We start from the raw sequence: 24,210 nt of genomic DNA, 5'->3' as shown, positions 1-24,210 counted from the left end.
AAATCAGGGAATCTTTAAGAAAAATAAGACAAAAATCTAATTTACCTTGTCTTAATGTTAGCAGCCAACAGATTATCATTTGAACCACAGCTAAATGACATCTGTTACCTTTACAGTGAAGCTACAAAGTCTCCTGGGGACACTTTTTTTTAATCCTAAATGGTTTTGATGGCAGACGTCTGATCAGAGGTTTAAAACTCAATCAGTGTATCTACTGCTAATGTACTGCTCTCAGAGCCACGAGCTGCACACCATCAAAGTTAGATCTTTTTACCTCCCAAGGAACTTCAGTTCACCTTTCAGCTGTTTACGTCATACAGTTGGCCTATGACTATGGACCAACTGTATGACGTCATTATTGGACTTGAGAAAAAAAATCCTGAAGCTGTCTTTATTGCGCTTCAACAGAGCCAACATGAAGAAAGTTCTCCGTAAATACTGCCAACATCTCCTTCCCTACAAGAGGTGATCAAATACTGGATCATTGCTACACTCCATTCAAGGACTGCTACAAACCCCTCCCCACCCAGCTTTTGGCAAGACAGGCCATTGTTCCATACTGCTGCTGCCTGCATACAGACAAAGACTTACAATAGGAAAAAACAGTTTCCAGGGACATCTACAAATGGGACAGTGAGACTGAGGCTAACATCACCGAGGATCTCTCCTGGACCCTTCACACAGACACTGCAATCAGGAAAGCTCGCCAGCGACTCTACTTTCTGAGGAAGCTGAGGAAGTTTGGCATGAATGCCAAAATTGATGGGTTTAGATTTTGTTACTGTCATTTGTATTTAGAAATATTTAACCATATATGCTTAGAGGTGTATAATCATTTGTAGATTGAAAGAATGTCTCATCCTAGGAGGTCTGTAACAGCTCTGTGTAGCATGAAGGGGGAGTGCGTTCACTCCCTCTACAGAGTGTTCCGGCGTAGATCACACCTCCTAGGAGAGGTCGTATCTTCTTTTGCTGATATATGGTTTAGCAAACACACGTATATTTCTTTAAGTATAAGAGCCTTTTGTTCAGAAGTCCTGGCACCAGCTTTGGGGAGTCTTCACAGGGTCACACCTTGACCCCACACACACACACACACACACACACACACACACACACACACACACACACACACACACACACACACACACACACACACACACACACACACACACAGTATTCTTTGTTCACATGTATACCTATGTAAGATGTTATATGTTAATGACCCTATGCATATTCATGTAACCACAATAAAAGGAGTGCTATGGGGGACCTGGCTGAGAGTCTGACGGTGGTCAAGTGGTGGAACGACACTCGGCCCCAGCCAGGTCTCCCTCATGCATGAGTAAACCAGAGAACTTTGGTGCCTTGTGTCTTGCTTTTTGCTGCGTAGCAGATTGTCCTTAACGTTCCAGCGAATAGGTTTATGCTACAAACCTATCAAACATCACCTGAAATTTCTACAGAAGTGCGATCGAGAGCTTGCTGACGAGCTACATTACAGTTTGGTATGGAAGCTGCTCTGCCAGCAGCGGCAAATCACTACAGAGGGTGGTGAAAGCAGCAGAGCACATCATTGGCATGAGGCTTCCTGCCATTCAGGACATTTATCTTGAGCGGTGCAACCAAAAAGCACACAGCATCATCAAGGACCACAGCCACCCAGCACATCAGCTGTTCTCCTTGTTACCATCTGCCAGACGTTACAGGAGTCTGTCTGCTGGGAGCACAAGACTCAAAAACAGTTTTAACACACCACACTTCACAGGATGCACACAGAAGCTGTCCTACAGTTTCACAAGTACATACTACACTCTACACTGGTCACTCCATTTTTATTAGTATTTAAATAAAAATAAAAACCCTTACTCCGTGCAATACTGCACTAACTGCCACTCTAAAATCTTGTACTGCTGCTCACTCCTATCAATTTATCCCATGTGCAATATCCCATTTGCCCCCACCCCTCAATACATGTCAACGGTCACATTTCTATTTAAGATTTCTTTATTTATATAAGTGTGTATATATATTTACAGCGGTCCCTTGTTTATTGCGGTAGTTACATTCTAAAAATAGCCCACGATAGTTAGCTACTTCGCAGATTTCACCTATTTTTTACAATTATTATTTATTATAGATGTTTTATGGCTGTAAAACCCCTCACTACACACTTTATACACCTTCCTGCGACAGGCAGAAAAGAGTCACACTGCTAGCGATGGAAGATTTAGATAAATTTGACAAGCTGAATGCATTCTGTACTCTACAGGAGACACTGCACAAGATTGATTGACAATGGTCTACAGCCATCCAGAATGCAGAAAATAATTCGCTGTAAAAAACAAACAAACAAACAAACAAAAAAACCATGCAAAATTGCACACACAAAAATCTGCGAAACAGCGAGACCACGTTATAGCGAGGTACCACTGTATATATATAATATATTTAGTCTGTTAATATTTGTAATATTTTTTACTGTACTATACTGCTGAGTGACTTGTCTTCTGCTCCTCAAACACATTTTATTGACATGTTGACCCTGTGCTAACTTGCATATGACAAACTGAAACTGAAACTAGAAAAAGTTGCATTGCCTGCGAAAATGCAGTGTGAATGCCTGGAATCTGCTGAAAACAACAGAAGAAGTAAAACTATGTGCTGAAAGGAGGTGAAGAAACTGAAAATTCTGCCAAAAAACAGGTGAAGAAGCAGAAATTTTTACTGAAAAGAAGTGAAAAACTGCAAATTCTGCTGAAAAGGGGTAAAGAAGCTGAAATTTCTCCAAAAAGTTGATTCTGTTCATCTGGACGCAGCGTTTTGTGGGAGAAACGTTTCGTCACTCATCCAAGTGACTTCTTCAGTCTCAGAAGTCACTTGGATGAGTGACGAAACGTTTCTCCCACAAAACGCTGCGTCCAGATGAACAGAATCAACTTTTTGGAGATTTACTTTCCTGGATGATTGAGAATGCATGAAGCTGAAATTTGTACTGAAGAGAGGTGAAAAAGTTTGACTGTCTTCTGAGAACAAATGGTGCCATGAGCGGGGTTTGAACCCGGGCCTCCTGGTCTCAAGGCGGCTAGAAGAAGCTGTAATTTGTGTTAAAAAGAGTTTTAAAAAAAAAGTTTAACTGTTAACTGAAAAAAAATGTTGCCATAAGCAGGATTTGAACCCGGGCCTCCCGCTCTGAAAACAGCTGCTCATCTCACTGAGCTAAAACACAGCTCACCTCAGCAAGCAAAATCAGTGACCACACTGATAATGTGGTCCATTCATTTCAATGGGACCAAAAAATTGCATAAAACATTTAATATCTCAAAAAGTATAGAAGTTATGAGCACCAAAAGTCATAGTCGGCATTAACAGAAATAGCAGAATAGTTTAAAATTTGAACGGTTAAAATCGCACAAAAACTGTGAAAGTAGTTCCACGGTGAAGAAGCATGGAGCAACTAGAATAAAGTATAAAGAATAAAGAGAAAGAGGAACTCAATAGTGTGAATGCCTGTGAGGCATTAAGACAACTAGGGCTGCACTGTGATGTGGTGGTTAGCACTACTGCCTCAGAGCAAGAATCCAACCATCTCCAGGTACTCTGGCTTTGTGCTTGCTTTCAGTGGTTATTCTAAATTGGCAGCAGGGATGAGTACGACTGTTGGAAGCATCAGATGCTTGACTTTAGTTAAATGTGTTACTTACACTTTTAAACTGTATTTATATATCTTTTTTCCTCATCCAAGCAATCACTTCTGATCAAGCGAGTATACACTTGAAGCATACTTCAAATGCTGTCAACAAGATTGATTTTTTGCCAAAACCTTAGCAATGGATAAGTGAACTAGACATGAAAATAAATTATTTAAATATAATTATCAACGTTTAAGTGCCAAGGATGAATCCAGTTGTTTCATAAAGTGTCTCAAAAGAAGATGATGCTCAACCAAAACTGATCTTCGAATCCCTACGTCGTTGTTGTTTGCACAGTCTCATCAAGATTGGTCCAGTCGTCCAGGAGCAGATAGGAAACATAAATCTTCTATATTCTACGATTATTATAGTGTGATTTAAGCATTTAACAATCAAGATTTCTGAAAGGACATAATGCACATGAGAAACCAGTACACAAACTGTTCAAAAATTATAAATAAATGAGGGGTTACCAGGAAGAAGACTGATCTTGATGGACTTAGTGTGTTGTTTCAGGCCAGGCAGGGTCACTTCCAGGTCATAGCTCTGAAAATGCAAACAAAGCACATAAAAATAAATCACCAAATCAGCTAATAATTTTTTGACTATTGACTTTCAAGTAGTTGTTACACCTCTTGATAAAACTATGACTGTACTATTAGTAGTTTATTTATTTATTTTAAGCAGTCTTCCATGTGACGGGCAAATTTATGTTTTCGTAGCGTAGAAATCATTAGTTCTAACCTTGGATTGCTGGTAATTCAGGACTTTTCCTCTCGCTTTGACATTTTTGATGGTGAATGTGGTTCCACTGCTGGAGAATGTCCCATAACTCAGATCCAGACCACTAAAAAATAAATAAATAAAAATAAATAAATAACAATGGCCGTGTTACAACACTGTTAAATGTGACATAATAAAGGCACAAAGGCTTTCATACATATTTTTTTTCTCAAGCATTTAAAAATTCAGTAGCATTAATGAGACTCACCAGCATTTGAGCTCAGGTGTGAGTTTAGAAGTGAGGGTCGTTGAGTGGCCATAACCATCTTTTATCTGCAGAGGAATGTCAAACGGCACGCCCACTCGCAGCGTGGGGCTCATTGCACTGATATCAAAGCTTGCTGCATCGCCCTCTGACAATAGAACAAAGGAGTGTGTCTGTTTGGTCAGAATGGTGGGAATAATGATCACTAGCTAAACACACAGCATTCTTTCTCCTCACCTTTAATGGTAAACTTCAGTGTGAACGTTGGAAGCGCTCTACCGCCAAAGCTGACAGCGTTTGTTTCATGGACCACTGTGTTCAAATTCAGTGTGTACTTTCCCAGCTCAGTCAGGTTCTCTGTCAACAACGGCTCAAATATGATCTTTCAGCAGACAAACGTCAGGGCAACCAAGATGAAGGATAAGAAAATTAAAAGAAACTCACCGATTTTTTTGAACCAGAAACCATTATTTCCTAAATGTGGGGCAACATAAGCAGCAAGCTCTTTGTCTGACTTTTGACCTACAAATGAAAAAGGTAAAATAATAAGAATAATTTAATTCTATAACAGGTGGAGCAAACACAGAGAGAAAGTAGGCTGAAAAAAAGAACAACTGCAAAACAAGGGCGAGAACCTGAAAAGTTAGAATTATGACTTTTTACACTTTATGACACATTTAATTTGAAGATTTTTTGGTAGTTTTGGCAACATGTGGGGCTGAAAATTAAAGATTGAAGACACTTTACTGTCATTATTTAGTTTATTGTACAATAAATTGTACAGTATTGTAAGATGGTGAGATCTAAATCTGTAACTGCAAATGTATTGGTGTTAATGAGGTTGGAGAAGTCACTTGAATGTGTGAGGAAATGTTTCTTCCACTGAAAATACGTCCAGATTAACAGAATCAACTTTGTACCAGTAAAGAACATAGTTTTAAATAGCTCAATATAGTTTTATTACCACTTTGACTTTTAGAAGTCAGCTGTGACATGCATTTGACCTCTGACACATCTTTAAAATCTTTAGTATTTTGACAATACACACCACACTTGTTAGAATCATAGTTTCTAAGTTATGAGGCTTTTTTTGGTCAATTTTTGACAAATAAATCATTAAGTTTAAGACCTAATGTAAATAAATTGTTAACATGACCACTCTCTACATCCCTACAAAGTTGAATCTGATTTCATTCAAAACTTTTTGGACTATCTCGTTTACAGACAAAATGACACCCATGCAAACACTACCAAAAACATGACCATCTGTGAGGCAACTAGTTCCGTATTTTTCGGACCATAAGGCGCACCAGATTATAAGGCGCATTGAGCAAAACAAAACAGTCAGATATGTCAAACTTTACTCAGTTCATTCTTCTTGCTTCCTCCACTTCCGTACCATTTATAAGTGTCAGGGGTAGACATTTGTTCTATCACAAGTAAGAGAAATAAGACACTGCAGACCAACTCAGAGAGTTTTAAAAACGTGCGCACGGGTGAATGTCCCTGGGAAGACACACACATCGAGTGCAGGCTTGCTTGCTTTATTTATAGGAGAAAGTAAGTTACATAGGACTTCCTCTTCTGTAAGCAGTCGGGGAGAGGTTAGACGTTAACTCAGTGCTTATCTGACCTCACACCCACACACATACTGAAATATAACAATACAGAAGTACAGTGGGGCAAAAAAGTATTTAGTCAGCCACCGATTGTGCAAGTTCCCCCACTTAAAATGATGACAGAGGTCAGTAATTTGCACCAGAGGTACACTTCAACTGTGAGAGACAGAATGTGAAAAAAAAAATCCACGAATTCACATTGTAGGATTTGTAAAGAATTTATTCGTAAATTAGGGTGGAAAATAAGTATTTGGTCACCTCAAACAAGGAAAATCTCTGGCTCTCACAGACCTGTAACGTCTTCTGTAAGAAGCTTTTCTGTCCCCCACTCGTTACCTGTATGAATGGCACCTGTTTGAACTCATCATCTGTATAAAAGACACCTGTCCACAGCCTCAAACAGTCAGACTCCAAACGCCGCCATGGCCAAGACCAAAGAGCTTTCGAAGGACACCAGGAAAAGTATTGTAGACCTGCACCAGACTGGGAAGAGTGAATCTACAATAGGCAAGCAGCTTGGTGTGAAAAAATCAACTGTGGGAGCAATCATCAGAAAATGGAAGACATACAAGACCACTGATAATCTCCCTCGATCTGGGGCTCCATGCAAGATCTCATCCCGTGGGGTCAAAATGATCATGAGAACGGTGAGCAAAGATCCCAGAACCACACGGGGGGACCTGGTGAATGACCTGCAGAGAGCTGGGACCAAAGTAACAAAGGTCACCATCAGTAACACACTACAACGGCAGGGAATCAAATCCCGCAGTGCCAGACGTGTTCCGCTGCTGAAGCCAGTGCATGTCCAGGCCCGTCTGAAGTTTGCCAGAGAGCACATGGATGATACAGCAGAGGATTGGGAGAATGTCATGTGGTCAGATGAAACCAAAGTAGAACTTTTTGGTATAAACTCAACTCGTCGTGTTTGGAGGAAGAAGAATACTGAGTTGCATCCCAAGAACACCATACCTACTGTGAAGCATGGGGGTGGAAACATCATGCTATGGGGCTGTTTTTCTGCCAAGGGGACAGGACGACTGATCCGTGTTAAGGACAGAATGAATGGGGCCATGTATCGTGAGATTTTGAGCCAAAACCTCCTTCCATCAGTGAGAACTTTGAAGATGAAACGAGGCTGGGTCTTCCAACATGACAATGATCCAAAACACACCGCCCGGGCAACAAAGGAGTGGATCCGTAAGAAGCATTTGAAAGTCCTGGAGTGGCCTAGCCAGTCTCCAGACCTCAACCCCATAGAAAATCTGTGGCGGGAGTTGAAAGTCCGTGTTGCTCAGCGACAGCCCCAAAACATCACTGCTCTCGAGAAGATCTGCATGGAGGAATGGGCCAAAATACCAGCTACTGTGTGTGCAAACCTGGTAAAGACCTATAGTAAACGTTTGACCTCTGTTATTGCCAACAAAGGTTATGTTACAAAGTATTGAGTTGTATTTTTGTTATTGACCAAATACTTATTTTCCACCCTGATTTATGAATAAATTCTTTACAAATCCTACCATGTGGATTCATGGATTTTTTTTTCACATTCTGTCTCTCACAGTTGAAGTGTACCTCTGGTGAAAATTACTGACCTCTGTCATCATTTTAGGTGGGGAGACTTGCACAATCGATGGCTGACTAAATACTTTTTTGCCCCACTGTATATCATGCTTATCTGACATCACACACATTGAAGTAAGGAATGCATCATGTTCTCTTTAACAATAAGCTTGGTTATGTTGAAATATATGAACACATAAAATATAAGGCACACTTGATTATATTGTATTATGTAGAAAATCTTCTTACAATAAGTCTCTCAGTCAGAACATGGTATATCATGCTTAGGTGGAAGCAGGAAGTTAGCTCGCCAGTTAACTTCTGACTTTCTTCTCGTTTGGCTCTCGGCAAAAGGCAGTCGAACTTTTTCTCCTCTCCTCCTTCCCCTTATCTTCCCTGCTTAGCCTCTTGTGTCCTTGTCTTGTCTCGTGTGTATTACTTTCCCTGGAACACTCTCTCACAGTCTGTTCTCTAAACCTAAAAGAGAATTCTAGATTTGATCAACTGGTCTCTGAATGCTATTGACACCCTTTTCTCAACGAGAAGTCTGGGCTCGGGAGAGCCCGAGTGCTCTGGAGGGACTTTCCCTGCCGGATACACGATGGACGGGTGGCAGAAATGGAGGGTCGTGTGCCTGGCGGGACTGTCGATCGAGGACGCTGAAGATATCTACCTATTCGGAACCATGATAACAGGGTTCTTGCTGATCGGAGCTGGCTTGGCCCTGGTTTATCGGAGAATTAAGAAAGCGGAACCGGCTGTTCAAACCCCCCCCCCCCCCCCCCCAAGGCTGCCCGCTGGGATTGAAACGATGGGACGAGGCGCGACTTCTCAGAATGGGCTCACTGAGTGCAGCATGGTTAAGACCTTGGAGGAGCTTACAGCTGCCGTGAATACTCAGAATAACACCTCTGAGCGTATATTGGGTTACATAAAGGTGAGGTCTGCTCAGAATAAGACCTCTGAGCGAAAGTTGGATTACATCGTGGAACAGCTCACTGCAGTCGTGAGTTCTCAGAATCGGCTCTCTGAGCACAAGAATGACAACACCACGGAACTGAAGGTTAATAACATCATGGAGAAGCTCGCGGCTCTCCAATGGGAGATTGAGAGACCAGTGTTGGAGTGTTAAAGAACAGCTTTGAAATTCTCATGAGCTGCTCGCATAAAAGAAAAATCAATAACATCAACATCATAATGCAGATACCCCCTCGGCGCCAGCTGTGGGCTCCAGGCTGGAGCCGAACAAAAACTCCCTGATAATGACTGTGTGTTGACTGTTCTTCCCACTCTATGCAAGGCCACCTGGGTTGGCCGCTAGACTGTTTACTTAGCCTGATAGGGTGAAGGACACTGTCTCAGCTGAACTCTGGACACGCACACACATACACTTACACTGATAAGCACTCACATATCGCCCCTCCCCTTCCAATGCCTTCGATGCTTGTTGCCTCCTGGGAACACGAGGCGGGTCTGGGCCCGCGCAGTGGCAGGATGGCTGCTGTGTTGCCTGGGATTACTCCTCATCCCCTACCCAACCCTGTTGCTGGTCACGTGCTCTATAATGTTGTGCTGTGGACATTTATGTACTTTCTGTGCAGAGGAGTTTTTTTGTTTCCTGTTCTCATGCTGTCCTCTCTAGCCCAGCATGAGTAGAGGTCTCTTTTTTTCCTCTTGTACTTTCCCATTGTAGTGTACATTTCAGTGTTTTTTCTGTAATGCAACCGTTGTCTGACTTGTATCCCCATGTGATGGCTGTGTTGTGTGTGTAAGGTCAGGGGCGGGTTCATTCCACTGCAGGGCAACCTGCCACTGCATGTGGCGAATAAAATTTGAACTTGAACTTGACTCCGGTAAATTTAATAAATTCTGTTTTCATGGATGCCTGGATGTTAAACTTAATTGTTACACCTGGTAAAGCAGCAACGCTGATAATTTTATTAAAGATGAAAGAATTTAGACCATTTTTAAATCTCAGTGATGCCGCAGTGTTTGTTTGACTTTGGGATCTGAAATGGATGGAGTTTTGGACCCAGATTACTCCGCGAGGCTCCTGACAACGGTAGCCATAATGCTCCGATAATCCATCAAGCAGTGCGGCTTCGTAGCGTATCAAAGTTGTAGTAAAACATGTTTTGACAGATTTCTGCGCGCCGCGTACTACATAAAATCGGTTCGAGGTCAGTAAACACAACCAGAATTCATACATAAGGCACACTGTCGATTTTTGAGAAAATTAAAGGATTTGAAGTGCGCCTTATAGTCCGAAAAATCTGCATCTTTGTTATCACCAATTAGCTCCTACCTGCACACATACAGCACTTTGATAACTGAATTTCCCAGCATTAGCTGATAAATAAAATAGCTGATAAATTGCAATCACCATATAGCTCAAGTTAAGGCTTTTAAAAACCAACTCCCCAGGGTTATGTCAATAAATTGTAGTCTTGGAAACTTTGTTATAAACAGCAGAAAGACTTTTTCCACATTTTTTTAATTAACCACCTATTAATTAAGTTATCATGAAAAGAAAACATATCAATAGGATATCAAATCTGTAATCAAACACTTACCATGATGGAGTAACGTGAGCTTAACACACAGTTTTGTCCCTTTTCCCTGGCCCACTGAGGACATCCGAGATAATTTCTCTCCCCTCTTGTTCAGGATGTCAATTTTAAGAGGCCCTGAAACGACACATCAGACAAAATGTGAGGAATGAGCTTTGAGCTATACGGGACAGGAATGGGGGAAGACTTTTTTTGAACACCACTGTTTGATGCAAACAAATTATCTGTTTGTTTGTTTTTCATAACATATGAAGTGCTGTGGTATGCAAACACTGCAAGATCTTACCTAAAGTAGTCCCAGCAGAAAGAATGGCATTATTTTGCAAGGGGTTACCATTGGGCCATTCCACATTCAGCTTATCTGGAAGCCTGAAACAAACACATGTCATTCACCTGAACTGAAAGTCTAATTTTTGAGTCAGAATGAGGAGAAAGATTTGCAAAAAATAAAGCAACCCAGGAAACAGAGCATCTACATCACAAACAAAAAGTGAATATTAGAGAGGAGCAGTTTGTGTAGAAAAAAATGTCTCCCTAACTGCTCACTCACTTCTCAGAGTCACTGTCGATAGTTTTCTTGATGGTTTCATCAGTGGCTGTCTTGTCGATCTTGGAAATGGGAACGATCTTGTTCATGTCCCAAAGTGCTTTGGGCTCCTGGGAAGAGATTTTTCTTAAATCAGTAAACTCAATAAAAGAACAAAGAAAAAAAAAGGGATTTATATAAGTGAATTTACTGAAATAATATGGAAAATTAAACCCCCCCCAACAAAAAACTGATGTTTTAATAGTGATTCAGATGACTGTCAATAGATTTTATTTACTTTTTCGCTGTTGTTTTTTGCCCTTTATAACATAGACACAAAGAAATTTTATCACACAATTTTTTATCACTGATATTATTCTTAAAACCTTTTAATGCGACATTTTCCAGTTTTGGAATTGATGTTCGATCAGTTTCTCAAATCAAAGTTTCATAATTGCCTTCTTACTCGAGACACTTCCACCTGTCCTCCCGTGGCATAGACGTCTCCATCGAAATTTCCATGCAGCAAAAATTGAACCACTTTACCGTACAGAATGGGATTTGTATTGTGCGTCTTCACCTGTATGAGGAAGCATAAAGAGATCAGAATGAATGTAGAAGAGGGAACAATAAGAAATTACATTTAAGTAGACAAAAACCAATAAATGCTCACAAGTTGGCCTGTTTTGTATGTCCTGCCTCCCCACTCGATGGCGGAGAAGACTGCCCACGGATGCTGCATTTTCTTACTAGACACATCTGTCCGTGTTTTAATCTCATTGAAGCCCACAAACTTGATTTGCTTGTCGAACTTTTCATTACAGTTTCGAAGCCATTGTGTGAACTCCTTCTGGATGTTACCTCTTGACGATTTCTGTTGAAACGGAAAGAAAATGTTTAGCAGAGAAAAGCAGGCAAAAACAAAGACCTGAAAACAGGACATGTTAAATATGTTACCTCGCGGTGTTCTGTTACTAACAGGTAGACAGAATGTATCCAACAGTCACTCATCATTAATACTAATATTGGCGACACACCATATGTCCAGTCATGAGCTGCTTAATTTCATGCATGTGCAACACACACACACACACACACACACACACACACACACACACACACACACACACACACACACAGTGGTTAAAGCAAATAGTGGGACACAGTCTCTCTCTGGCACACACACACACGGGTTTAACTTTGTGCTGAACATTAGGGGAGGGGGAATTTGTTTTAAATGCCAGAGGACCACCAGCATTTTTGCTTGTCGGCTCTCCACTGCTGTATTGCCAGATGGTAAAAATACCACATGGTGATTCTGCTTTTTTATGTATATACATTCAATCATTTACATCACTGTATTGACATCAATAAACTACACCAACAACTATACACATGACCTCATAGAGCTAAACTTTGCCAAGCCAAGTATTTGATGGAGCCTACAGTCTTCAATAATCCATGCCTTGCTTCCTCCTGTTGTCTGCCAACAGCTGAAGAAGGCTGTGAAGTTTTTTGAGCATAGGTGTTCATGGCCTGGATATGTAACTGACTTTTTCATTGTCCTGAGAACCCTGAACATAGCCTTTTTCCAATCTCTAAAGCCTACACTAACAAAGGCAGGGTCACACTTTGTTTTTCAGGGTTTTCCCGTCAGAATGTTATGTGGAAAACAAGTTCCTGTGTGTGTTGTGGCTAACTGTTGACGTCTCAGAAAGTGGTCAATTAAACGTCCTGATTAGGGCTCTTAGTTTCCAAGCATCATTATTCTGAGGTTATAACACAGTTGTTTGCTAATCTTGAGTGATTTGAATAAACTTTGGAACAGTGAAAACACTGCACCCTTTGTAAAGTGGCAGTGTAATGCAACCAAGGGAAAGTTGTGAAGCATTTTTGTTGAAACGACAACACACATTTAGCTCGCTTCTGCACTCTGAAATAACTATATATTAAATGATTGTATTGCACATATTAACAACATTTTTGACATTGTTAAATTTTAAAAAACTCTATTAATATATCCTTGGATTCTCACCTGCCCAGTTGCCCGACTGTTGCCCTCACCATATGACTTTCTGTGAGTAAACCACACGAACCAGATACAAATCAGTTCAGTGCTCTGAAAGTGTGTGCTTGCATGCACAGTTATTTTTGTTTTTTTATGCCTGTTACCTGGAAATCTGTGCCTCCTGTGCAGCCTTTCTCTGTGCTTTATCACCCTCTCTTTGGTCATCTGACCCACTGTCACCTCCTTTCTCTTGCCCAAGTACTACACCTCCTCTGTCGCCTTCTCCTGTCTCTCCTTTTTCACTTGCTGCACCTCCTCTATCACCACCTTCACTCTCCTCTGCACCTCCTCTTTTGCCTCCTCTCTCTCTCTCCTCATCTCTGCTTCCTTGCTTCCCTCTTTGATCACCTGCTCTGCAAACCTCTTGACCCTGATATAAAAAAAGCTCAGTTAATTTTTAAATGGTTTGAGAGAGCTGGTATATATCACATCAGCATGTTCCCTTACCAAAAAGTTGGAAAGCATTTGAAACACCTTTTGCCCTCCTACCAGCACATTAACATAATTTTTCTTTTAATGTTGTTTCAGTGATTCCCACACAAGTTTACTGTAATACATTTAGACAACATTCTTTTTACAGTATTATATAATTATAACATGTACATATACACAACATTCCTCTATTGTTTGACCTGCCTTTCTCTTTCTCTCCTCCCACCTCTACATGTAGCACAATGCTCCCCACCCGACACATGCACACGCACACGCACACACACACACACACACACACACACTAATGTGCTGTTAGGATGGACGTGCTTCATTGTGAGTGACACAAATTGACAGGGGGACCACCATGAGAACATTTGTAATAACAAACTTAGTCTAACACTTTAATCTCCCTCACTCAGCTGAATGTGGACATTTTAAACTAACATAAAAGAAGTGGCTAAAGCTAAAGCTATCCACAGCTCAGAATATGCCAGCAGCCTCGGTATGAGCAAAAGATGAAAGCGCTTGAGAAAAATTATGGAGATGAATGAAAAAGCAAAAAGGGTCCAAATTGTGTTAATATATAAACATACCGATCGTTTGATTTGTCGTATAAATCTGTTACACTTGCTTTTGTGTGTCGACATACAGTATGTCAGGTAAAGGTTCGGGTACAGCAGCTCATGCACATTTTTATTAATCACAGCACTTTATTTTAAGTTGTTTAGGTGAGAGAAGATCATCTAATGTTGAGTATTTTATAAATGCAACAACTCTGACCTTTGACCTATGTTAATATCTCTATTATACCAAAGCAAAACACTAGACAACAATTAACACTGGAGTGCTTAAAGGTAGCTTCAGTGCACAACACACTTTATTAAACACTGGAATATTACATAGGTTAGCACTAAAAGATCTTTAATTCTAGACAACATATATATATATTAGAATTAAGGTTTGGATATCAACCTAAGCTGAATATTATGTGTGTATGATGTGCTCCGTTGTATCCCAGGTTTTGTCATGTTTAAAAAGTGTTCTTTTGAACTGGAGAGGATGTCAGCTGGATTTTATATATTTTATATACGGTAATAGACCATCAAAGTAGCAGCCCTTGGTTTACTACCGGACACTCTCCATCAGTTGTTCTATATCCAGAGAAGCCGTTTGGATAAGCCATAAAAAATCCACAAAAAGTCCTGTCTTCATTTCAAGCCCTACCAGGACCCTAGATAACTGAGAACCTACACAGTCTTCAGGTCAGAGAACATGCTGAAGATAGTAAACACTGATAAAAATATGGGATTTTATAAACACCTGCCGGAATTAAGAACAGTGATGGGAAATGTTGTTAAACCTGAAAGCAGGTCACAGCTGGGTCAGCGTAATAAAAATAAGACCACATAGTCTCCGCCTGAGTGCATGTGCCGTAGGCAATTCCATACATTGGAAGTACTCATTCTGTAGCTCAGGATGTGATCTGCTATAAATGAGGACAAGACATTGTATGCTTCAGTCCTACTTTGTAAACTGCTCTGTACAAAATGAACAAGGTGGTTTTAATGTTGAGGCTGACTGATAAAGTAACCGTAGAACTCTTCTCTTCCTGTTAACAATTCTCATAATAAATCAGATCCATTTCAATCCTTTATCAATCATAATATATATCCGCTCAAGGGACTGAATGTGGTGCTGGAGTTCTGATTGTGAAAGAGCCAGTGAGAAATGGAGACGGTCACCTGTCCGTTCAGAACCAGTGAGAAGATAGTTTGATTGTTCTTCAGTTTCAGCTCAAGGTCCATGAAGGTCATCTTGTTTGTGGTGACCTGGAAATTGTCATCAGTGAAAAGCACTCCTGAAAGCCGACGGTAACACTCCGGGGGTATATCTGCTGCTGTTCTGCTGTTATGTTTACGAGAACACCAGTCAAACCTGTAACAAATGGAGCAAGACACAAGAAGGAAAGGATATTAAAGTAATTTTTACCACTAGAGAATATGACAAATACAATGTGAGTGGCAAGGGGAAAAGGTTAACCTAGCTCTCTCTCATTTTTTGGAAGCACAGTTTAAAGCGATGCTGACAGCGCTGTCAGTCTGAACTCTCAGAAAAGTCTAGGGTTATTCTGTTTGTTCAAAGATTCAGTTCCGTTTAGTAATATCAGGTTAATAACATGAAGCATGCTGCTAGCAAAATATTCTCTGTTAGCTGAAAGTCAGTTTTAAATACAATCTTTTATTTTCTGACCTGTTATACATCTTTACACATATTCAGCTCTATACCTAAATGAATAATTTTTTTTAACTCGGTCCACTTAGTGAGAGGTCACAAAAAGAGTGACAAAAGGCATGGAAGGTTTAGCAGCTGATCTACCAGCAATGCATCTTTCAACATAGGTGTAGCCAGTCAATGTTAGTGATAACCATAATATGCCATCAGTAAAACTCAATCAAGTCTGAGAATATTATAACAACACATGAATAGCAGATTATGTGCTATCTGTTAAATACACAATCACCAACACAGCAATTCAAACCGCGGAAATTCAAAAGAAAAATAATCAATAAAGGCAAATCCTTCCCTCAAAAACAGGGCAAGTCTGCGGGGGTCTTAAGGGCCCATTATGTTCAAAGCATTGAATGTATGGCGTGCAAACAGTGACATCACAGAGCCGTCATCATCTAAAACACTGAATGACAGGTACTGCCACGCAGAGAAAACCTCCATATCAGTTGCTTTTGTTTTCTTCCAAAAGTCTCATCTTTTTGAGCTGTTGCATCTCTTTAATCTGTATAGTTTGGGAATATCTGAGCTTCTGCACTGACATATCACTGAAACAGTGGTAAAAACAAACAAAAGCATACATGTGTGTTTTCAACCCAGCCACACCGTTTGCACCAATTGTGTAAAGTTACGAAAAAACTGAACGTGAAGTGAAGTGAACGACTAGCCACAGAAAAAAGTTGCATCACTTTTGGCATTCGTGAAGACTGCAAAGGTCGATATGATAAAAGATTACAGGCTTTGTTTCCCCATTTTTCCACTGACACTATCCACAGATAGGTTCCTATGTGGAGTTAAACCGTATCCAACATCACAGCATGACAGGGACCTATATATGATAGTGGAATCAATTTTCTCTGCTGACTCCTAGCCGTTATGTTAAACTCTGAAGTGAAAAGTAACTAAAGGTAAAGCCTACTATTTTAGACTAAAATGGGACATTAGTTTTTGTGAATATAAGTATGAAATGAGTGTAATTACTCAGCCACTTTGGTGCCAGGTATGAGCCGTCCATTCCAGAAACACTCAAAGATCTTCCTTTCTTCCTGAGTCACGAGTCCAGGCTCATTTTCTAAATTGTCATTTTCAGAAGACGCTGCTAAAGAAAATTACCCCCCAAAAAACAACATAAACAAAAGCAACGAAAAAAACAAACAAACAAAAAAACACAACTTCAAAATATGTCAAACTATAAAATCCATGAATGTATTAAATATGTTAACAGTATGAATACCATTTGCAGAACATGTATCTTTGGGATCTTTAGGATCTTTAGGATCTTCAGGATCTTCAGGATATTTAGGATAAGTCTCCCTGTCATAGAGGAATGGATGATAACGCAGCACTCCCTCCACTGTGCCACCACCCGGTCCAGAGGAGGCCTTGAACTCAAAGGTGTCCGCAGCAGAGTTAATGTACAAAGTTTGCATGTCATCGTCAACTTCCCTCAGGTTCAGCACACGGGGACATTTGTTTGGTTTTTCGCGTAAAGTGATCTGTAAACGAGTAAAATGGTAAAGTTAGCCAAAACATACAAAAATTTAAATAACATACAGTATTTTGTAAAAGTCTACATTTATCTGAAGCCTCACCTGAATGTCAATCGTAGGTTGTTGAGCTGTCTTTTTAGAGCCTTGTTTCAGGTCATTTCCATTGACTCCATGAATGTAATAGTGATATATGTGTCTGAAAGTAGGACAAATGCAGTTAACAGAGTTTAATCCAAAAGCAGTTTGGAAATGATTGTGTCAGGGCAGCCTTCAATGGTTAAAAGGTGAATTTCTTAAAATGGGAATATTGCAAGATAAAAAGGATGAAACAAAAGGAGGAAGAAAATAAAATAAATTAAAAAAACAGAAAAAGAATGCAATTAAAACAACAAAAAATTGGAGGTGTAAAAATAAAAAATATCACATGTACATAAGTATTCCCAGCCTTTGCCATAACACTCAAAATTGAGCTCAGGTGCATCCTGTTTCCACTGATCATCTATCAGATGTTTCTGCAGCTTGAGTGGAGTCCACCTGTGGTAAATTCAGTTGACTGGACATGATTTGGAAAGGCACACACAAGTCTATATAAGGTCCCATACTTGACAGTGTATCTCAGAGGACCAACCAAACCACAAAGCACAAGGAATTGTCTGCAGACCTCCAAGGCAGGTTGAGGCACCGATCTGTTTCATCAGACCGATGAAACAAAGACTGAACTCTTTGGCCTTCAATGCCAAGCGTCATGTCAGGAGGAAACCAGACATTACTTATTGCCCAGTCAATGCCATCCCTACAGAAAAGTATGGTGGTGGCAGCATCATGCTGTGGAGATGTTTTTTGGCAGCAGGAGCTGGAAGACTAGTCAGGGTTTGCGAATGTTGGTGAATTCTCAGTGAATGTCTTTCAGTGTCAGAGATCAGATTTAAACACAAATGAACATGTCTGGGAAGATCTGAAAATGTCTGTGCAGCAACGTTCCCTATCCAACCTGCAAAGAAGAATGGGACAGACTGTCCCAAAATATCTGTGACATGGTTGTACCATCACACTCAAAAAGACTTGAGGCTGTAATTGCTGCCAAACGTGCTTCAGCATAATATTGAGCAAAGGCTGTGGATACTTATGTACATTTCCAAGAATTTAAAACATTTTTCTCACTTTTTTTTTTTTTTACTTTGTCAAAAAGTGGAACAAGTGAAGTGTTACGAAAACTTTCCGGATGCACCGTCTTTAAGATATGATGTGGATGAGTGAGCTCACGCTAGATGTCTGGTCCATGCATCAAAATTCTGTTTCAGGAAGGAGATATGCTTTTCCTTGAGTCCTGTAATAACTACGGCCGTGAAGCTTTCCTTCCCACGTTCCTCATCGATGATGGTACGAAGGAAGCGCTCATCTTCACTCACGTGTGAAAAGTCGCCAGGCTGTAGCGGGAAGATTAAACATCACTCAGAGATGGTGTTGACGCAGGGAGAGAGCACACCACAATCCAAAAATCATCAAAATCTTTAGCACATCTTTTAACAACATCTTTAAGTAGACTCACCTTCCTGTTTAGGATGGTGGTGCTATAAATATCCTCTTTGTTCTTTTCCTTTCTTTCAAATTCTTCTTCTGATAGAACCAACTCATGAACATCTGGTAACCCCACTGGCTTGCTAATCATCTAGTAATTTATGAAACAAAACAAACATATGTACTTAATTGACAAAATACCAAGAAATGCCCATCTAAAAACCACACATCTAATTTTCAAACTCAGTCCGCAATAAAGGAAACAAAGTTAAGTTACATTTATTATATTTTATAATTTGGGTTTTAGATATTCTATGAAGTGTTTCACTGAGTTTCCACACAGACTTACTCTGACTACATTTCCAAAGTGGAAAACAGCTTGTTTTCCTCCAACTCCAAAGTACGATATATCACTATTAAGACTTCGAGGTACAGGATCAGGGCGGACGTAGTCTTCTTCTCTTCTGTAGAAAAGAGAAATATAAATGCATGGCTTAATTTGTGCCTTTTTTAAATTAAGATAGATGTTCAGAAGAAGAAAAAACAAAAATGCAAAATGATTTAAATACTAGGTTTAATTCAAAAGAGGCGAATGCATCCCCACCATTTCACATTTCTTTTCTTTTAGCAGCACATGAAATGTTTTCATATTTTTGCCTCAGACAGGATTTCAGTTGGCCTCCTTTATGATATTTTTGGTTTGTGGTGAGCCAAAGGTTCACCACAAACCAAAGTGGTCTGCATCAGAGGCCCCTTAAGCACCCAGACTCTACTACAGAGGCATGTTGGTGTAATATGGGCAGAATGTGGTTTGTGCTTGTTTTTAAGCAAAACTTCGGTAAGAAAGCCATCTGCTGGATTTTGCCCATGTTGCTCCCAAACTTCAAAATGTCATTCAGCATCAAGGGTGCCTTCACAGATTTTGAGGTGATAAGAAGCTGGAGTCCAGAGGACACAGCGTTCAAGATTTCCACATTTAAATTTTTGATAAATCAGATTGCAGGACGGTTTTCCACTTCACTACTCCACTCTTAAATGAGCTCATGCCACAAGAAGCCAGCAGCATTTCTGGATTTATACTCTTTTTACTATTTTCAATTAAACACGAGATTTATGTGATTTGCAAACTTCATTCTACTTTTATGTATTTGTTTTGGGTTTTTTTTTTTGTTTTTTTAAACAGTGTCCCAACTTTTGGAACTACTTTTGAATAAAGAGCTGGAAAGCACCACACTACTGTAATTTTGGAATTTAAAATAAAACAAACCAACCTTGCAAAACTGCCGGTTTCTTTTGTAAATTTGGAGTGTCTGTAAACTGCCCATTTATTGAGCTGCTTTGTAGTCATGCCACGTCCATTGTCCAGTACAATGACAGCAGGTTTCCCAAGACTTTCATCAAACTGCTGTTAAACAGATACAAATACTGAGTTAGCGTTCCTCTGTATATGTGACATTAATCCAGTATTCAATAATCATGTATTTGCAGTTTCAGAACCAACCATCCTTATCTCTATTATCCTCGTTCCTGTGTTTTTAGCTGTGGCTGAAAGAGAGTTGTCGATGAGCTCGGCAAGTGGATAGGCTGGAGGAGAAGAAGAAAAAAAAAAAAAAAAAAAAAAAAAAAAAAAAAAAAAAAAAAAAAAAAAAAAAAAAAAAGATAAGCAGCGAGAAACAAACAGATCGCAAAAGGCTAATCTGTGATCATCCCAAGTACACGACCATGATCGTTTTAGCACTTACCTAATGACTCCTTGTTCTCACTGGCATAGTACTCATAAGTGCCACCCTTTATCAGCGTATCATAGTGGGGCGTAAACGATATGTTTTCCACCGTTGCCGTAGGCAGAACCTGGTGCTCGTCTTGCAACAAGTAAAGGGTGCTACCATCCTGGAGTTCCTCTAGAATAATTAAAAATTATTCAGTGGAATTCCATTAGAAAAAAAACAGGTTCATCTTGATATTTCACTTAAGCTCAAAACACTCATCAATATCTGATAGATTTACTTACTAAATCTGTCAAAATCGAGAACAATTCTGTCAGTCGTTGCCACCACAAATGTCTCAAATGAAGGGATTCCAAATACCTGTAACAGTAAAGATGTAGTAATGGTTAGTGAGTCGTTTTAGACATAGATTTTATTAAATCCAACGCTGGAGAAACTCATTTGTTACAGCAACACAAGGGACAGGAAAAAAAAAAGAAGTAGAGATATATTGGAAAAATACAAATTGAAATAAAAACTATGTACAGTAAAAAAAAACAACCAAAAAAAAAAAAAAAAAAAAAATCGGTCAATCCTTCAAGCTTGGGTCCTCTATCAGAGGCCTGGGAGCTTGAGGGTCCTGCGCAAGTATCTTAGCTATTCCTAGGACTGCGCTCTTCTGGAAAGAGATCTCCGCTGTTGTTCTCGGGATCTGCTAGAGCCACTCGCCTAGCTTGGAAGTCACTGCACCTAGTGCTCCGATTACCACGGGGACCACCGCCACCTTCACCCTCCACATCTTCTCGAGCTCTTCTCTGAGCCCTTGGTATTTCTCGAGCTTCTCGTGTTCCTTCTTCCTGATGTTGCTGTCATTCGGAACCGCTACATCGATACTACGTAGGTGTTGATGGCCCGGATCTTGTTCTTACCATTCAGCTGACCCCTCAGGATTTGCCTGACCCTCTGCAGGTACTTGGTGGTTGCAGCTTTCCTAGCGGCCTCTTCATGGTTCCCATTCGCCTGCGGGATCCCCAGGTACTTGTAACTGTCCTCTATGTCTGCAATGTTGCCTTCTGGTAGTTCAATCCCCTCAGTTCTGACTACCTTCCCTCTCTTTGTTACCATCCGACTACACTTCTCCAGCCCGAACGACATTCCGATGTCATTGCTGTATATCCTGGTAGTGTGGATCAGTGAATCGATGTCTCGTTCACTCTTGGCATACAGCTTGATGTCATCCGTGTACAGGAGGTGGCTGACAACTGCTCCATTCCATAGTCGGTATCCGTAGCCAGTCTTGTCAATTATCTCACTGAGGGGGTTCAGGCCTATGTACAACAGCAGTGGGGACAGAGCATCTCCTTAGTAGATCCCGCACTTGATGGTGACTTGTGCTATGGGCTTGAGGTTGGCCTCCAGTGTTGACCGCCACATCCCCATTGAGTTCCTGATGAAGGCTCTCAGGGTCCTGTTGATCTTATATAGTTCTAGGCATTCCAGGATCCAGGTGTGGGGCATCGAGTCATAGGGTTTCTTGCAATCAATCCAGGCAGTGCACAGGTTGGTCAGTCTGGTCCTGCAGTCTCGGCTGACTGCTTGGTCTGCCAGTAGCTGGTGTTTTGCGCCTCTGGTATTCTTGCCCATCCCTTTCTGTGGCCCGCTCATGTATTGACCCATGTGCCTGTTCATCTTAGCCGCTATGATACCTGACAGGAGCTTCCACGTGGTGCTGAGGCAGGTTATTGTATTGTTCTGCCTCCAGCCTTGGTGGTGCTGTTCTCATATTGTTCCCCTGCCACTGAGAGTACACCTTGGCTGGTTCCGTGGAGAACAGCTGGTTTATTCTCTTGCCTTCTATCTCTCTGGTGTACCTCCTCAAGCGGCTGGCCAAGGCTGTGAGTCGTTGCTTGGCAGTTTCCAAGGTCTCAGGTATGGACAGCTTCCTGTACTTCTTAGGCACCTTCCTCATCGCGCCTTTCAGCAACTCCGATAGTTGGCTAACCTCCCTCCGTGCTACCTTGATCTTAGCCTCTAGCCTCCTTCTCCATGGAGAATACTGCCCCTTGTGGCTGTTCAACTTGTAGCCAAGCATCTCACTGATCACTGCTGCCGTATTGTAGATCAGCTTGTTAGTGTCGGTAATCGTGGTTGTAGGTATTGTCCGTAGTGCTGCATTAACATCATCTAGCAGACCTTCTGAGGGTACTTCACGTAATCTTGGTAACCGGCTACAGGGGGTCCAGGTTTCAAGTTTGGCCATGATCCTATCTTTCAGGTCACTTCATCATCATTAATCATTATGCTGGGTAAACCATGTCAAGGATGAAGGATGAAGGATCAAGGAAGCTTTATTGTTAGTCGCATCACATGTTTACATGAGGTGGAATGAAATTATGTGCACATGGTCCCGGTTATCCATAGAAGTGAAAAGAAACAAAATAACAAAGAAACACAAAAAAACCCAGAAATAACAAATAACAAGTAATAAAATAATATAATATAAATAGAGTGCAACAACCTGAGTACCAGTATGGAGTATAGATATAGAAATATAGGTATAAATATTTTAGCAGCAAGAGGCCATGATGACTAGCATTGATAAAGTGACGGTGTCAGTAAAGTATCGGTAGTATAACAGTTCTTGTCTGTTTATGCATTGAGAAGTTTCACAGCTTCTGGAACGACGCTGTTTCTCAGTCTGGTAGTTTTGCATTTAATGCTCCTCAGCCTCCTGCCTGAGAGGAGAGCAGCAAAGAATGAGTGTGCTGGATGAGTTTGGTCCTTCGTGATATAGGTAGCCCTCTTCCTGCATGTGGATGTCAACACCTCACTTACAATCATACCTAAGAAAACACTGGACAAGCCTCTGTTGCATCTCAAATATGTAATGCCTCACTCATTACCAATGAATACTGACCTATCACGGATGCATATCTATCTAATATCCAAAAATGTATTATTAAAAATGAAAATCAATTCAGATAAAGATTCTTGGCATAAATTCGCCAGCACAGTGGCACAGACTGCACCGCTTACAGCTAGGGATGGGTACCGGTATCCGGTGCCATAACATAAATGGTAGTAACCAGACCGAAAAGCAGCGCACATTTCGGTGCTTCATTTCGGTGCTTCATTTCGGTGCTTTTTTTCCCTGAAATGTCACACACTTTGGATTCCAGCCAATCATTTTACCTTTGCAAGCATAGTAGGCGGGCCCAGGTACGTATGTTCTTTTAGAGCAGAGCTACAGATTAAAAATACCCAAGGCGAAGCGGTCAAAGTCTGGCTGTACTTCACAGCAAAAGATGCAAACTCAGCAGCCTGCAACAAGTGTTTTAAGGTGATACTGTGCAAAGGAGGTAACTCCTCGAGTCTGATGAAACATCTGGCGACGTATAGCATTTTGTTAAAAGCCGAGAAATGCGCCGTATTTGATAGCTTGCTGCGAGACCTCACACCGAGCACATCTACTGCGGGTGGGTTGCCTGTTATCGGACCCAGAGTTATCCCAACATCCCCCAAAAACCCGAAGCCTGCCAGTGTAGCAGAAATGATGACGGATGATGATGCAGCAGCAGCCGTTCTTCTCTGTGTGAGTAGCTTAATGTTGTCCGTGTGTGATTTACGTTGAGTAGGCTAACCACGTTATTACATTAATGCATGTAAGGGGAACTAGCAAACAGGCATCATAGTTACATGAGGCTGTCTTCTTGTTTGATGGCAGATACTCCCTTCACCCTGGCCAAAAAAGCTAA

At 40.8% G+C, this 24,210-nt stretch overlaps 1 protein-coding gene across 4 annotated transcripts in view; it reads right to left on the bottom strand.

Moving 5' to 3' along the window:
* The window catches only part of smchd1 (structural maintenance of chromosomes flexible hinge domain containing 1), a 39,440-nt gene that overhangs the window by 13,534 nt on the left and 1,696 nt on the right, over positions 1–24,210 (bottom strand). Inside the window, exons 2-24 of one of the 4 annotated variants that reach the window (XM_026179823.1) lie at positions 20,761–20,836; positions 20,492–20,650; positions 20,251–20,333; positions 20,021–20,154; positions 19,099–19,213; positions 18,781–18,900; positions 18,495–18,658; positions 17,334–17,427; positions 16,976–17,237; positions 16,723–16,840; positions 15,198–15,390; positions 13,128–13,393; positions 12,991–13,030; positions 11,629–11,829; positions 11,422–11,535; positions 10,980–11,086; positions 10,716–10,798; positions 10,433–10,546; positions 5,125–5,202; positions 4,918–5,037; positions 4,684–4,828; positions 4,437–4,539; positions 4,166–4,238 (exon numbers count right to left, since the gene is read on the bottom strand). In XM_026179823.1, coding sequence (XP_026035608.1) covers positions 4,166–4,238; positions 4,437–4,539; positions 4,684–4,828; positions 4,918–5,037; positions 5,125–5,202; positions 10,433–10,546; positions 10,716–10,798; positions 10,980–11,086; positions 11,422–11,535; positions 11,629–11,829; positions 12,991–13,030; positions 13,128–13,393; positions 15,198–15,390; positions 16,723–16,840; positions 16,976–17,237; positions 17,334–17,427; positions 18,495–18,658; positions 18,781–18,900; positions 19,099–19,213; positions 20,021–20,154; positions 20,251–20,333; positions 20,492–20,650; positions 20,761–20,836 — 2,962 coding nt within the window. The remainder of the gene's footprint in view (positions 1–4,165; positions 4,239–4,436; positions 4,540–4,683; positions 4,829–4,917; positions 5,038–5,124; positions 5,203–10,432; positions 10,547–10,715; positions 10,799–10,979; positions 11,087–11,421; positions 11,536–11,628; positions 11,830–12,990; positions 13,031–13,127; positions 13,394–15,197; positions 15,391–16,722; positions 16,841–16,975; positions 17,238–17,333; positions 17,428–18,494; positions 18,659–18,780; positions 18,901–19,098; positions 19,214–20,020; positions 20,155–20,250; positions 20,334–20,491; positions 20,651–20,760; positions 20,837–24,210) is intronic. The other 3 variants (XM_026179824.1, XM_026179826.1, XM_026179827.1) reach the window with 3 other exon arrangements.

Source organism: Astatotilapia calliptera, chromosome 9 (assembly GCF_900246225.1).
Source record: "Astatotilapia calliptera chromosome 9, fAstCal1.2, whole genome shotgun sequence".
Classification (NCBI taxonomy): Eukaryota; Metazoa; Chordata; class Actinopteri; order Cichliformes; family Cichlidae; genus Astatotilapia; species Astatotilapia calliptera.
The sequence above is the reverse complement of the archived record's forward strand: the minus strand, read 5'-3'. Positions and strand labels throughout refer to the sequence as shown.